The sequence below is a fragment of the Mauremys reevesii genome, linkage group 18 (genome assembly GCF_016161935.1).
Source record: "Mauremys reevesii isolate NIE-2019 linkage group 18, ASM1616193v1, whole genome shotgun sequence".
Taxonomy (NCBI): Eukaryota; Metazoa; Chordata; order Testudines; family Geoemydidae; genus Mauremys; species Mauremys reevesii.
The window spans coordinates 20,150,256-20,165,265 of NC_052640.1; the positions used below are offsets into that span (position 1 = coordinate 20,150,256).

General features: G+C 47.9%; 1 protein-coding gene across 8 annotated transcripts in view; it reads right to left on the bottom strand.

The window, feature by feature from the left end:
• The window catches only part of GGT1 (gamma-glutamyltransferase 1), a 97,472-nt gene that overhangs the window by 14,350 nt on the left and 68,112 nt on the right, over positions 1 to 15,010 (bottom strand). For 4 of the 8 annotated variants that reach the window (XM_039505361.1, XM_039505358.1, XM_039505357.1 and 1 more), the window contains 8 exons: positions 10,462 to 10,641; positions 9,413 to 9,540; positions 9,059 to 9,148; positions 7,106 to 7,298; positions 6,460 to 6,617; positions 3,375 to 3,524; positions 2,549 to 2,685; positions 1,660 to 1,847 (listed from right to left, as the gene is read on the bottom strand). In XM_039505361.1, coding sequence (XP_039361295.1) covers positions 1,660 to 1,847; positions 2,549 to 2,685; positions 3,375 to 3,524; positions 6,460 to 6,617; positions 7,106 to 7,298; positions 9,059 to 9,148; positions 9,413 to 9,540; positions 10,462 to 10,637 — 1,220 coding nt within the window. In that variant the 5' untranslated portion in view covers positions 10,638 to 10,641. Of the gene's footprint in view, positions 1 to 1,659; positions 1,848 to 2,548; positions 2,686 to 3,374; positions 3,525 to 6,459; positions 6,618 to 7,105; positions 7,299 to 9,058; positions 9,149 to 9,412; positions 9,541 to 10,461; positions 10,642 to 15,010 lie in introns of those variants that run through there. The other 4 variants (XM_039505359.1, XM_039505363.1, XM_039505364.1 and 1 more) reach the window with 4 other exon arrangements.

A 15,010-nucleotide genomic window follows, 5' to 3' on the forward strand; every position in this document is an offset into this window, starting at 1 on the left:
CACCCTGCAAGGAACAGGCCTGCACTCAGAGAGTGCCTAGCAGACGAACAGAGGGACATTAACCTACCTCTGGATCTCACTTGGGGGAGCCAGTTCGCCTCTGCCTGTCACATGTTGGTGTAACCTCTGTACAGGAGACACTACCACCGACATAAGTGGGAAACTCTATTTCCAGCCACTTTGCATGTGTAACTCTCCCAGGTGTGATCAGGACCCAGCTTTCCTATACACGGGGCCAAACCAAACCTCCAAATACCCAAACGTGCCTAAATGTGCGGGTTGAACTCCGGCTCCAAACCGCCCTAGGGGTAGAGGTGTTCCAGTACAACCTATTATGGAGATAGGATTGAGTTGCAATCTCGGATCCAGACCCATCTCTACCAGAAGAGAGGCAGTATTTTACCAGAACGCCACGGCAGCATCATGTACTTTGTTTACATTTTCTCATTATTGATTAAATCACTCGGCAAGTGAATAAATTGCAATCGCCTTTATAACCTGCTTGTGGCTCACACCCGATTCATTCAGTAATGCCACAGCCCAACACTTGACACGTTACAGGCATTTTGATAGGTTGGATTTGACCTCACCAGGTGAATCAGGCAGGAAAGGTTCACACTGAGCAGAGGGGAGGAAAGGCCATCCTGGCTGCAGTCTGGTAATTCAGGAGAAAGCCTCTGTTTACTAACAGAGGTGGGAGAGATACCTCAGTGGTTTGAGTATTGGCCTGCTAAACCCAGGGCTGTGAGTTCAATCCTTGAGGGGGCCATTTAGGGATCTGGGGCAAAAATCTGTCAAGGACAGTGCTTGGCCCTGGTGTGAAGACAGGGGACTGGACTTGATGACCTTTCAAAATCCCTTCCAGCTCTATGAGATAGGCATATCTCCATATAATAATAAAAAAACCCTCCCTTCATAGCCAATAACAGCACAACACTCAGTGTGCCAGTAATGGGCAGAGCAGCTGCAGTAACTATACTTCCTTTTTTTTTTTTAATGGAAGGGACCCCAAAAGGTCATCAAGTCCAGCCCCCTGCCTTCACTAGCACGACCAAGTACTGATTTTGCCCCAGATCCCTAAATGGCCCCTCAAGGATTGAACTCACAGCCCTAGGCTTAGCAGGCCAATGCTCAAACCACTGAGCTATCCCTCCCTTTCCTTCTGTTACAACAGAAGAGTCTGATAATTTAAGGAAACGTTAATTGACAAGAGGTACTTGAGTACAGTAGGGGATTCCCTGATGGCAAAGGGGTGGAATAGGTCATTGCAAAATTAAACAAGAGTGGGCTTGAAAGAAGCATAATGGAAGCCTCTAGTCCTTATATCTTATGGGTCCTACTCAGTAGCATGGGACTCAGCATTAAGGGCCTAACTTGTAAAGTGCCCTCAGCTCCCGTGGATTTCAATGACTGTTGTGGGTGCTCAGTACCTGGCAAGACTAGACCAGAGAAAAGTAAAGCATAGAACCTCGAAGTCCAGTTCAAGTCTTACCAGAACAGTGGCACCTATATGACTCCAGTAAAGGGAGTTCCAGTCAGCAATTCCTCTACCAACGACTAACCCACTATGGAGATACCAGTCCAGTGATGTTTATACCAACCACAGAACCACTATGAAGATGGCAGAGGCCTACATGGAAGTAACGTCTGAGCTCATACTATTGGTTGATGGTGCTGGTGGCGGACACAGCACTGCCATCGTCAGCCACAATGGAGAGATGGGATGTACCGGCATTATCTGGAGTGTAGTACTCTGGCTCATAGTAGTCGACTGTATGGGTGGCGTTGTCAGTGATTTTCCCCCGTAGGTTATCCGCAAAGAACTCAGAGGTCATGTTCCTGATCACCTGTTAGGAGAGACAAATTCAGCTCAATGCTACCAATAAGTTCCAGTTAAAGATGTAATTCTAGAATGCTGGAACCCTTGTGAGATGGGTCACATCAGACCTTGAAAAACTGGGGGGAATCCAGCAAGGAAGCCACTGGCTTTCCATTGTCTGGAATCCTTTGTTCCACGCTGCGAGGCCAGCATGTCAAGCTTCCATAAAGAGAATGCTGCCCACACGGACACTAATATCACTGAGGCCAGTTCACGTCTTTCATTGTCAAAACACTTTATGGAAGTCCCTTGTCACCATCCCTGTGAGGTAGGCAGACAAGTGGAGTTATCCTTGTTCATAGTCTGTTATTGTTTGTATAGCACGTTGAACACGTAACATATTACAGAAGTGCAAAGTATCTATATTTTGTAAATTCTACTGGCAAACCAATGGCTGCACACTGCCCACAAACACCAGTGGAAGTTCCTTTTTATATCCCTGGCAGGTCACCCATGGATCAGTGGTAACATACGGCTTTACATTTGGATCCAGATCTGTGTTTCATCAATTTGCTGATGGCAAACAGAATTCTGAAGTGCCCTTGGAAATATCTGTGGTCCCCTGTCAGAGGCTGCAAGCCAATCTCCACTTGGCTTCCATAATGCTTTGGACATGCAGAAAGATCTTGCTTTTAGGACAGGAAATACAGTGACTTCTCTGCTCTTTACCTCCGTAATGTTGACAAATGCTGGGTCTCCCAGTAAAGTCCTCTTGGCATACGCGAAGCGGAAGGCCTCCACAATGCGGTGGTAAGTCAGACCCTTTTTCTCCATGGTCGTGACACTGTCGCTGGAGAAATTAAATCCTGGCAATAGTAGATAACACATTGTGAGCACGTCTGAAAGCACATGGCCAGGGGGTGGCAAACAGGAACTGGCCCTGAAAGATGGTCAACTTGAAATCTAGTCATTTTAAGAAAAGACTCAGAAGCAAGTATTGCCCCAGCCTCTGAGCCCCAACAGCCACTGCTTGGGGTTTGACAGTCACATTTATTTTTTCCTTTTCTGCTTTTGCTGCATGAAAGATCCATTCAGGAAAAACAGGCCACTGACAATACAGAGTGCTGGAAACACTTCAAAGAAAACATGTCCTCTAGTTTCTGTTCGAGTGACCGTACGTGTTACTTGCAAGAATGGCAGGTAAGCACATTTCAGAAAGTGGGGTCACTTACAAGTCCCTGTCCCTTTCATTTCCACACATGCGGGTACCAGAGGACACCCATCAAGAGAATCCTTTTCATTCTTCAGCCTGTTCTTTCATCTGCTGAGGCCATATCCTACGTTATGGAATTCGAGGGCTGATTCCCAGGTGTTCAAAGTGTCCTGCTAACAGCCTTCAATCACTGGCCACTTCAGAACTGAGGTTAATTAAGAATGCTGCTGTTTACCTACCGAGATAGATGTGGCAGAGAAAGTCAACTGGACAGCGCGGTCTTTGGGAATCCCCAGGCTGCTATCACCTGTAACAGTGTGGTTCACTGAGGCTTGCTCTTACCTTTCAGTATGTTGAGGATGAGTGCTAGCACTGGGCCACTCAGCGGGGCACTGGGTGTGTACATGGTGAACTCCCCGATCGTGATGTTTAAAGGATTTTCACTCAGGATCGGCCTATAGTCTCTTAGGTCCTCCATTGAAACGATGCCCCCTAGAACAGAGAGAAAAGCCATCGGTGGCTGCGGGTTTACATGATCTCCAGTAGGAGGAAGAACCTATCTTCCCCCTTCCCCATCCTTGCTGTGGCTGCCAATGGTGGGAATGCAGTGGCCTCACCATGATTGTGATCTAACCAGTGAGATTCCACAGATTTACTGAGATAAGGGGATGTGTGAACGGAGATGGGTTTCTCTCTTTTCTGACTCAGGGCCAGATCCCCAGCTGGCAAAAATCTGCATCACTCTTTGGTGAAGTTGGACTGACTTGTACCAGCCAGGGTTCTGGCCATCTACTTCTCTCATTGTGGGAGGCTGGTAACATCAGGGAGCGAGCCACAGAATCCTCTTGTTTTACAAGGAGGAAAAATGCTGGTGGTGGATGCAGACGCTTTATGGTCCCCAACAAGCAGAGTGGTTGGCGCTGTCTGTTTCCAGCCTCACTGGAAAGGAACTGATGCAGGGTTTGCAGAGTGTGGTGAAGGAAAGTGGTGGTCAACAGGGATTATTTGTCTCGATCCTCCCTGCTTCTGGGGAATCTCACCCCTGCTGTATCACGTCCCCTGAAAGGGATGCACTCAGAGGGTCAGAGAGCATTACTGAGGGAGCCGAGCCAGGTGGACCATACGCCCAGGCTGGGAACAGTGAGGGATTTTAATTTATTTTAGCCCCAGGGCACTTTAGAACCTGTAGCCACATTTTCAAGAAAGCTCAGCGCCCAGCAGCTCCCCCTGAGAACAAGGGGGGCGGGGTGCAGAGCAGTTCTGAAGAGCAGGCCCCAGTTGTGGGTGCCAAGCACTTTTGATAAACTGGCCTTTGGTGGTTCAGACACCCGAGTACTGAGCATGGTGTGAGCTAGACAGACTCTTGTGAAGGCTCCTACCCTCCCTCAAGAGCTGACAGGCCCCTGGACAGAACTGAAGGAAAATGGGTGAACTAGCTGTCCCTGGCCCTCCAAAGCCAAACTGAACCTCTGAGGTTCAGAGACGGGGCTGACAAGGGACAGGACGTGCAAAGGTGGCCCAGGCCCACCTGGAGGCTGCATCCAGTTCTGATCACTTCATCTTAAGAAAAATACAGTAAAAGCTGACAGAGCTCCTGAGAAGGGCAATAAAGGTGATTAGACTGAGCACAGAAAGGATAAGACAGGAGGGACTGGCAGCTTCTATGTACTGACAGTGTCAAAACCGAGCCATCCCTCTTACCCCTTCTGTGCTTCAAGTTCCCCATCCTACTTTGTAAGTGCTGTGTAAAGTGCTTTGAGAACTGATGAAAAGTGCTATCCCTGGGGATCATTATCCCATAATACAAGAACAAGGGGGGCACTCAGTGATGTTAGAAGTCAGAGCAGTTACAACCAATTGAAGGAATTACTTAAAAACAAACAAACAAACAAAAAACATAGTATATAGTCAGCTGGAGGAATTCACTGCTCCGGAAGGACAAGCACAATAGGTGGGTTACTACAGTTCTGTGAATTCCGGAGCTCTGTACAATGTACTAGCTAAGCCTATGCTTCTGCAGGGGCGGCGCCAGGCCCCAGCACGCCAAGCGTGCTTGGGGCGGCATGCCGCGGGGGGCGCTCTGCCGGTCACCGGGAGGGCAGCACGCGGCTCCGGTGGACCTCCTGCAGGCATGCCTGCAGAGGGTCCGCTGGTCCCGCAGCTTCGGTGGAGCCGTGGGACCAGCGGACCCTCCGCAGGCACGCCTGCGGGAGGTCCACCGAAGCTGCGGGACCCGGGGACCACGGTACCAGCGGACCCTCCGCAGGCACGCCTGCGGGAGGTCCACCGGAGCCGCGGGACCGGCGACCGGCAGAGCGCCCCCCGCAGCCTGCCGCCGTGCTTGGGGCGGCGAAATGTCTAGAGCCGCCCCTGTGTTTCTGTCATCATTTAGTGACCTACAGAGGGTAAGAGCCCTATTCCCATAGACAGACCAGATTAAGTGTGGGTGGGTGAGATTCTGTGGCCTGCGTTGTGCAGGAGGTCAGACTAGATGATCAAAATGGTCCCTTCTGACCTTAAAGTCTATGATTCTGTGAAAGTCTAAATTCACATGGTACAGGCCTATGTTTTTATGTATAAACTATTATCAGAGGTTGCATCTCAGATTTGACAGCAGATGCTGATCTGCTATGGGAAGTCAGTACTTCCCATGAGTCTAAAAGCAAAAGATGTTTGGACCAGAGATTTCATTTAGGTTATTTACTGGCAGAAAAAGAGTCTACACTTTTTTATTGTTCCCCCCAAGATTAAATTTAATCTGACACAAAAATTCTCCCAATAAAATTGTTTCTCTCCAATAAGACACTAAATCAGTGGTTCTCAACCAGAGGGTACATCAACTCATCTAGATATTTGCCTAGTTTGACAACAGGCTACATAAAAAGCACTAGCAAACTCAGTACAAACTAACATTTCATACAGATAGTGACTAGTTTATACTGCTCTATATACTATACACTGAAATGTAAGTACCATATTTACATTCCAATTTATTTATTTTATAGTAATATGGTAAAAATGAGAAAGTCAGCAATTTTTCAGTACTAGTGGCTGTGACACTTGCATTTTTATGCTTGATTTTGTAAGCAAGTAATTTTTAAGTGAGGTGAAACTTGGGGTATGCAAGACAAATCAGACTCCTGAAAGGGGTACAGTAGTCTGGAAAGGTTGAGAAGCATTGCTCTAAATCATCAGCCCCACGACTACTGACTTATAACCAATGACTCAACTTCAGCCAGCTGCTAGTGGGTTTCACTTTCTTTGGCCATTATAAGAAGTTTTGCTAAATCAAAGACTTGGTATCATAGCAAAGATTTTCATCCATGGAAGCTGAGCTTCTGCAGCTCTTCTTGATGACATTTGGGGTATTTAGTTTTATATAAAATAAAATAAAAAAAAAAAGATACTCAAGCCCCTGGTTTCTCACCTGCCTCCTTGATGTCTTTGACAATTTGCTGCGCCAGGCTCCCTGTGTAAAAGGCATCTGCTCCCTCATTGGCTAAAGTCTCGTAGGTGTTCGCTAGTTTGGGCATCTTAATGACTTCCCCCTCACGTAGGATTGTTCCTTCTTTGCAGAACACTTCACTGCGGGGGGAAGGAAAAGAGAGTGAGAGAATCAGCTCTGCCATTGAGCTTCACCATAGACACCTTTGGCTTTGAATTGCGCAGTTTGCAGGCTAACGGCTTCCAAGAGAAAACCAGCACTGCGCAGTTAGAAGACATGCTATTCACATGGTCCCCCGGACACAAGTACCAAGACAGTAACGCCAGGCCTGCTCGCTGAACAACATACACAAGGAACTCCTGCCTCAGAGTTAAAACAAACTCATCGCTCACCACTTGCTCAGTGTAACCTACACTAGTGGAGAGTGGCTCTTTGTGTCCAATAGGCTAGTAGCTGGTCCACATCAGAGATCAAACCTACCGCAGCAGCCAGGGACGGGGCTTGTCCTTGAGCTCAAATGACGGAGGCTCCTACTGCTGGTTCTGAAGTTCCTGAGTTCAACGCTTGCTGCCAGTCCAAGCAGGGGCAGTTATAATAGCACCCATGCAGGCTCCCAAGCGCTACCTACCACAGCGAGGGGTTGCTTTCAATCGCCTTCTCTTTATTCTTGATGGCTGCTGCCAGACCTTTCCCAATTGGGAACCCTTCTCTCGCCAGCTTGATATTGGGCAGAAACAGGCGCTTCCATGGCAACCTGCCATGCCGCTTATGAGCCATTTCATAGCCACGAATTTCTCCTGGAACCGCAATGGACAGGCCCCCTGGAGCAGACAGGGAAGACATTAGGCCATTGGGCAACAAACACTAAGCAAGAACAAAGACAGAGTTGTCTTTACGTGTACTCATTTCCAGAACAAGAAGTGAAGGGGACCCCTCCATGGCCAGGTCTTCACTAGAGCTGAGCAAACAATTGTTTTTTTGCTTCGGTGGCCAAACTGGGAGAGGAGGGGGGAGAGAAATCAGGGAAAAATTGTTGTGTTCCAGACTGGAAGTTGAGTTTCTCACCAAAATGAAAAAACAAAAATAAAACAAATTGAACAAATAATATTGAACAAATAATTCAATCCAAAACATTTGGGGGTTGGTTTTTTTTGTGTGTGTTTATTTATTGTTTAAGTAAATCCAGCTACATTTCTGAATGAAAACATTGTTTCAAGAAGAAAAGTCAAAATGTTTCATTTCAGAAGTGTCAAATCAAAGCATTTAGATTTTTTTTTTAAAGCTGAAGCTATTTGCTGAATTTAGCTGAATTCAAACACAATTTCAGTTGACTCAAAACTGCATTTTTTGGCAAATAAGAGTTTAGTCTGCAAAATGCTGCCTTGCTCTAATGTTCACTTAGCAAGGAAGCTGTTTTATGGGAATAGCCTGCATGAAACGGTTGGTCGCATCTCATGTCTTTGCAACACTTCAGTCCACCCATACGATCTGCTGTTTGACGGAGGGGGTTTTGGTCCAGTCACTCCCTGTACGTGTTCGGGGACTCTTGAAGCAATCGCTGGTAGAGAGGGGGTTGGGGGGGTTTATCCAACATGAGACCCTGCAGTGTGGGATAGCATCACTAGAGCTAGCTGAACTGGTGAGGCAGCTTATGGCTTCCAATCCAAAAACAGGGAGAAAGACTGTACTAAAGGACAAAAATACAACCAGAGCTGAACCACAGGCCTCATTGCATCCACCTGCACTGGGATGGCTATTGGGTGTTGACACGTGGCATTGTACAAGTAACCCATGCGGATGGGATTTCAATCCATGGTTTGGTGCAACAACTTGCACCTCGTATAGACAGTCCCATTTTTATTTGCACCTCCACAAATTGTAATGTATTCCTTGGATGCCAGTTTTCCGCACAGAGGCTTTTCCCTTCCTCCATCAAATACAGATGAATCCCAGCAAGAGAACTTGCTTTCCTAGGTCACTCAAAGCATTCTGGGAAGTCAGTTGGTTTAGCTGCTTCATGTCTTTTTGATATGGTTCTGTTTCCAGTCAGGAGAATTTCTGCCTCTCCCCTGGACCCTCTAGGTATCCAACTGGCGCCACCATTAATAAGACAGTTGAGTGATGGCTCTCACGGCAACAGAAGCATTGGTGAGATCTAACAGCAGGGACTCTTGTCTATCAGAGCATGGGGAGGAAAGTGGCAGATGTTATGTTGTTCATGGCAATACAAAACATGGCCCCTTAACAGTTGTGTATTAAGATTGATTTTCTACATTGTTCTTTGTATGAACGAGACAATGGGTGCTGTTGCGACTGACTGTCATGGGCGAGACAGTACATTCTGACCTCCTGGACAAGTGAAGATACACAGCAGCAATCATCAGGAGGGGGAAGAGATTTCTGGGGAAATTGAGAAGGTGAGAATCCCAGGTGGCTGGGTAGGGCCAACGCTAGCCACAAGATGCAGAATAGTCAGAAGTACTTTGAACCCAGGAGATTCTGCAACAGTAGCTAAAGTTTGAACAGCCCAAGGATCCACTTACTGGAATCAATGTGCCAGCACCATCTGACATCTCCTTACCTTTAAGGGAGAGCTCTGTGTTGTTCCCAAACATGCCCAAGGATGCATTTTTTGGAGCCACCTCTCTTGCATTAATGACTTCTACTTTCCCTTTAAAGACACAAGGTGTAAGGATGGCATCAGCTCTTCGCTCTACACACAACACACTGGCTTTGTGGTACTGAACCTCTGAACTGGAGTCCTACAGCACTGAGAACTAACTCCTGCGTGGCTGGGATGCCTGAGGCCACCCCACCTGCGTTGGTAGGGTACGATGTCACCCGCCCTGTGCTAGGATAGAATTAATAACTTTGCTTTAGACAGAGCCGTGTCTCAAGGGTAATGCTGCCCATCATTTACGACTGACCCTCTTACCTGTGTGGGTGTAGATGGTGAGGAAGAGACCCCCTCCAATTCCCATACTGTGAGGATTCATGAGGCCCACACAGAGCAGAGCTGCAATTGCCGCATCCACTGCAGATCCTCCTTGCTGAAGGATATCCCTGCACAGGCCAAAAAGAACAAAATTATCGTCCAGCAACCGACAGCACGGGAGCCTCTTCTCCAGCACTTTCAGGACCTCCTTGTACAGGGTAGATCGCAGGGCTGCTACAGACAAGTCAGGTTTTCGTACCAGATTTGGATTGGCTACGGAGCATCCACCATAGAACGAGACAAGAGAGGTGTTCTCAGACTAAGAGATACTTTAACGTGCTGCCCTCTTTGTGGATTAGGGATGTTACACATGGCATCACCTAGTGGCTGAATATTATAAGCCTGTTTTAGTGTCCCATCACAGCCGCCACTCCCTCCTCCCGCTCACGGGCTCTCAAGGGGTTGCCTGCTTCAGCACAGAGGCAGTAGGGAAGCAGTATCCAGTCGCCTTCTCAGCATTTTATTCAAGACGACAAAGATGCAACCTGGTTCAGTTTCACAGAGAAGCCTGCAGAAGACTGAGCTCTCCCTTGGTAGCATCATCTACTCTTGAGTGTCCCCCATCTTACGGAGTAATTTTTAAAAAGCAGCATCTCCTGCTGGTGTGGGCTGGAGAGATCTGCATTAAGATCAGCTTGAAAACCCTGCTGAGGTTTTCTAGAGCTGCTTATGGCATTTAGATATCCAGTTCCCATTTAAATTTAAAGTGGGAATTGGCCACTGAAATGGATTTTAAAAGTGTCTTGAAAAGTTTATTTCAGTCATGTAAGTGGTTCCCATCCCTGTGGACCCAATGTACATAGCTTAGATTGTCAGCATCCATGTTTCTCAGGCATGGGGAAGAAAACCAAGCATAGCAAGACTCCTCAGTTTTGCTATCCTGACCTTAATGACAGATTACAAAGCAGCTCCTGAGTGAAAGCAAATCGATCCTTGACTTTGTTACAATAGCTAAGAGAACGTACGGACATGAGTAAAAAGAGAGATACCTTCCAATTATTGAGCATGGCCCAGCATCCGTGGCTACCGCTGCTTTCTTGTAGAGACGTCCATCCTGCGCTGGGGGCAGCGGGGCTGAGCGCAGTCCAAAGAAAAACCCCAAGAAAAGGACCAGGCCCACCAGGAAGCCAGTCAGAATCCCAACCACCAAATAGCGCTTCTTCATCTTTCTGTGGAGAGAGACACTGTGAGCAGGCAATCCCCATGGGGTCTACAGGTGATCGTTGAACACGGTATCGAGAGGGCTGCTTCCACCAGCCCATTTCAAATTCACTGGAAATGAATGTCCACCTATCCAGTTTCACACTCTGGTTTCTCACCAGTTGTCTCCTCTCTCGACTCCCTATTGAAGCAGGGGAGGTTCGGGGAAGAGCAACTGAAGGAGACCAAAGGCGCATTCCATTCAGAGAAATTAGAGACTCGGCCTACTCCGTCTGGAAGGGAGGTAGATAGTGAGGAGCTTTTCAAAGGCCCCCAGGGCAGATGGGCACCCAACTCTCATTGCCTTAGTTAGGACCTGGGTGCCTAATTACCCCTTTTGACTTTCAAACCTCACCCCCATGCCAAAAAGCATAACGAAGTCATTGGGCACGCCTGTTCTTGCAGTCCCGTGAGAGTAAGAGTCCCCAGCGTCAGCGGGACAGTGCTCAGATGCAATCTGTCTCAGTTAACTTGGAGGAGCCCTATCAAATGCTGTGCCAGACTCCAGCTCTGTAACATCCCCGAGTGCCCTTCATTCAACAGTTTGTAACTTGATCAACATTAAAAAAGCTCATCGCTGTCTGGCGTGGGCTGGTGGCCTGCAGCTTTCTGCTCCTGAGAGCGCCCGGGGAATAATGGAAACAAGCATTTCCTCTCGCAACATCTGAGCCAAAAATTTTACTAGAGACCGAAGTTAGATTTACTGGATGGCAGTTACCAGGATTGCTCTTTTTTCCTCCTTTCCCCTCACAGAAAGTCTGTACATCTCATTATCCCTCCCTCCCACCCCCCGACCTTGTTTTTAAACCAGGTCTCCATGGCTTTTCAAAAGTAATTGCTAGTAGCTCAGTAAATCAATTAGCTAACATCCCTGGCCCTACTGATGTGCAGCACTTCCAAGTATTCCCTACCCTAGATTTATTTTTCATTCACAGGTATATTGTATTGATACCATCACTACTTCATTGTGTCCCTCGAAGAGCCTTGGAGTTTTCATGCGGAACATCGACTACAAGCAGCAGACCAGGGATTCTATCATTTTAGAACGATTACAGAATTCTCCCTCCTGGTCTGTTAACAGGCCTACTCTGTGCAACACTTTCTGCCCCCATTCCCTCAGCCCTGATCATTCTATTTATTATGAATATAGCATCACCATTGTTCCAGTTTATAAGCACAGAGACCTTCAAACCCAGCTTCTTTGGCTAAGATTTTAAGCCAGCAAACAGTTTTGCAAGAGCTGCCCCATACTTCTTCAAATGGAGCAGGCCAAGATATAGTAATTAACACAGTGAGCATCTAGGATAGATTATGTTACGTTGTAGCAAGTAAGTAGTTCCACATAGAGCAGAGGTAGCACGATCAGGAAAAGCCCCAGGTACAGAACTTGATTTAAGCTGAAATAAATTCTAAATGTCTGGCAATGGACTTCACAGGAGAAATGCTGTGTTTTCAAATTCTAGAACAGGGGTAGGCAACCTATGGCACAGGTGCCGAAGGCGGCACGCGAGCTGATTGTCAGGGGCACTCACACTGCCCGGGTCCTGGCCACCAGTCTGGGGGGGCTCTGCATTTTAATTTAATTTTAAATGAAGCTTCTTAAACATTTTAAAAACCTTATTTACTTTACATACAACAATAGTTGAATTATATATTATATAGACTTATAGAAAGAGACCTTCTAAAAACGTTAAAATGTATTACTGGCACGCGAAACCTTAAATTAGAGTGAATAAATGAAGACTCGGCACCCCACTTCTGAAAGGTTGCCCACCCTTGTTCTAGAATCAAAGCAATTCAAAGATACAATTACACTTTAACTATCCCCAGCTATTGTCGCTTATGGAAGAGTTAAGGTACCCACGGAATCAACAGCTGCCCTCCCTCTGTGCAAGGTCATGGGGTAGCCATAGACCTGCGTTATACACATCTTCAGTAGTGACACTAGGAGCACTACGATATGTTCCAGAGGCAACATACAAATATGGGCACACCCCACTCTAAGCGGTACAAAACGCAGAGTACTCAGAAGGTGTCTTTTATCCCATTCCTAGGTGCAACAGAAGCCATCTGCTTTCCCAGTAGTCAGGGCCTCTTTTCCCCAGAAACAGCTGCACTGGAAGTAAGAAAATAAATGCATCTTCTTTTAATTGCTTATGATCCCCCCTCCCCTGAGCAGTACAGGTTAGTTACAGACGTCATACAGCCAGCACACTTAGTGCAATAGTCACGCTACCCAGGTACCTTACCAAAGCATCTGCTGTGTGCAGAGAGAAAGCAGGCAGAGACATGGTGTGACGAGCAGACAGGACTGACCCTCTCCAGTGATGTAACAGTCCCAAGGCAGGATGTGATTTCCAGCCAGGTCAGACTGGCTCTCGCTGCCCTGTGGCAGAGGCACGTGCAGTACCAGCGAGCTGTGGGGGGAGCCCGTGCAGAGCTCACTGGAGGGAGCAGGCCAGCCAGGATGGAAGCAGAATGGGTAAGTTGGCCCATCAGGGAGGAGATTAGCTGAACCCCCCCCCCCCATCACTCCAGCTGAACAGAGGTCAGTGCGCCATTCTGGCCCTCTGTCTATTAGTAGCCATTGCATTGCTCCTCCCATCCAGGCACGGAAAGCTTTCTAAGTCTCGTAGCTCATTACAAAACTACTCTACTGCCTGTGCCTTTACGCATGTGAATCTTAAAGACAGTCACAGGCAGCTGATGGGGAAAGGGTGAAGACTCTCCGCACAGGTTCCGAGCCTGCTTTACACTAGACCTTTCTAAAATCAGTGGCATACTTGTCATACAGTTACTGTGCATGGAAACAGAGCAGCCATTATGTCTCCAACAATAGCTCCCTCAGCCTTGGATCTTAAAGGCAGTTTATTGGCTGCGAGTTTGGACTGACTCTGTCCTCGGCCTGTTACAGAAAGTGCGGCAGGATCTGTCACCAGGCAGGAGGCGTCTCTTTTCTGTGGCTCATCTGAAGGACGACCCCTCTACCCCTGCAGCACAAGGCAGGATCACTAGTCCCAGGCTGGAGCCTGAAGCCATAAGCTTCTGGATCATTGGAAGCAGCGCTCTGTGGCCTGACTGTCCTGGGTCTGGCCAGCTGCAGTGGGGCACAGTGTCAGACCTCTTGTTTCTCACTGTTTATAATCAGTGCAAGTTACCCCAGTACCATAGTAATGGGCATCATTCCAGACCAGTAAGGGCCAGATTGGGCCCAGCTGCTGGGTGACGGCACACAGTGTACAAAGCCTCTGACCCCTTGAGCCCCATACATGGGAGTCAAGTCCGGCCAGTCCCCCTGTAGATGACAGCCACCCCGAAGAGAGTAAGGCTAAGACCAGGACATGACCTCCAATGCCCTAGCTCAGCACAACTGGAAAGACACAGAGAATGGCTGTGTCAGTGCCCCAGCCTGTATACCTGGGAGGGAGCACCTCCTGGAGCCAGCACCCCCTATGCTCCCACTGGGACAGTGCAGCTCTGTAAGGCCCCATCCTCAGGGCCGTGCCTACCAGAGAGCTGGGCTCCGTGTTCAAGAGTCATAGTCAGTGTTTCATCTTAACTCTCAGCTCACAATTCAGCTCCCAAGTGTCCTTTGGGCTTAGAATAAGTGGAGCATCCAATGCGTCATCTGTCAGGAGACTAGGCCCCAGCCTCGCAGCGACTCCTGTGACCTAAGAGGTATGTCTCTGTTTCTAACTAGTATAATCCATGCCAAAGTCCTGAGGAAGCTGGAAGAAAAATCATGCACTTGGAATGGCCAACCAGGACATTGAATAGACATGGACCTACAGGCAGAAGAAAGAGAAGGCATCTCGATGAAATGCAGCTGCGTGAGATGGATCATGTCAGGGAAGAGAGCAAGCGAAAGCTTGGTCCCTGTAGGAAGCTGGAGGACTGAGCTACAGGAAAAGCAGGCAATCCTGAGCAGAGCCGGGACTAGAACCAGAGCCAAGAACACACTAGGTCTTTACTGCCGGAGTTAAAGGAAAGCAACTAGGTTCCCTAGCCTACTGTAGGTCCTGCCACTAGAGGGCAACATCCATCCTATACACAAGAGCCACTACATTTCAGTTTTGAAGATAGGAAGGAAGCCTGTGAATGTTGCTGCATGAAGTTTAAGAGGTACTGGCCAATCTTATGACCAACATTTCAGTACTTACCTGATGCCTCTGGCTAGGTGGCATAGACAGGTGTGTTAAGTGAACAGCCTAGTTTTTCCCTGCTGAAGCTGGCTCTTTTCTCCAAGGATTTATTGGTGGGACTAGTCAGAACAATTACTGCGCACTGCCATCTGAAGCAGCGAGTGCTGGAACTCTCTAGCAAGCTGTGTTCTGCAAA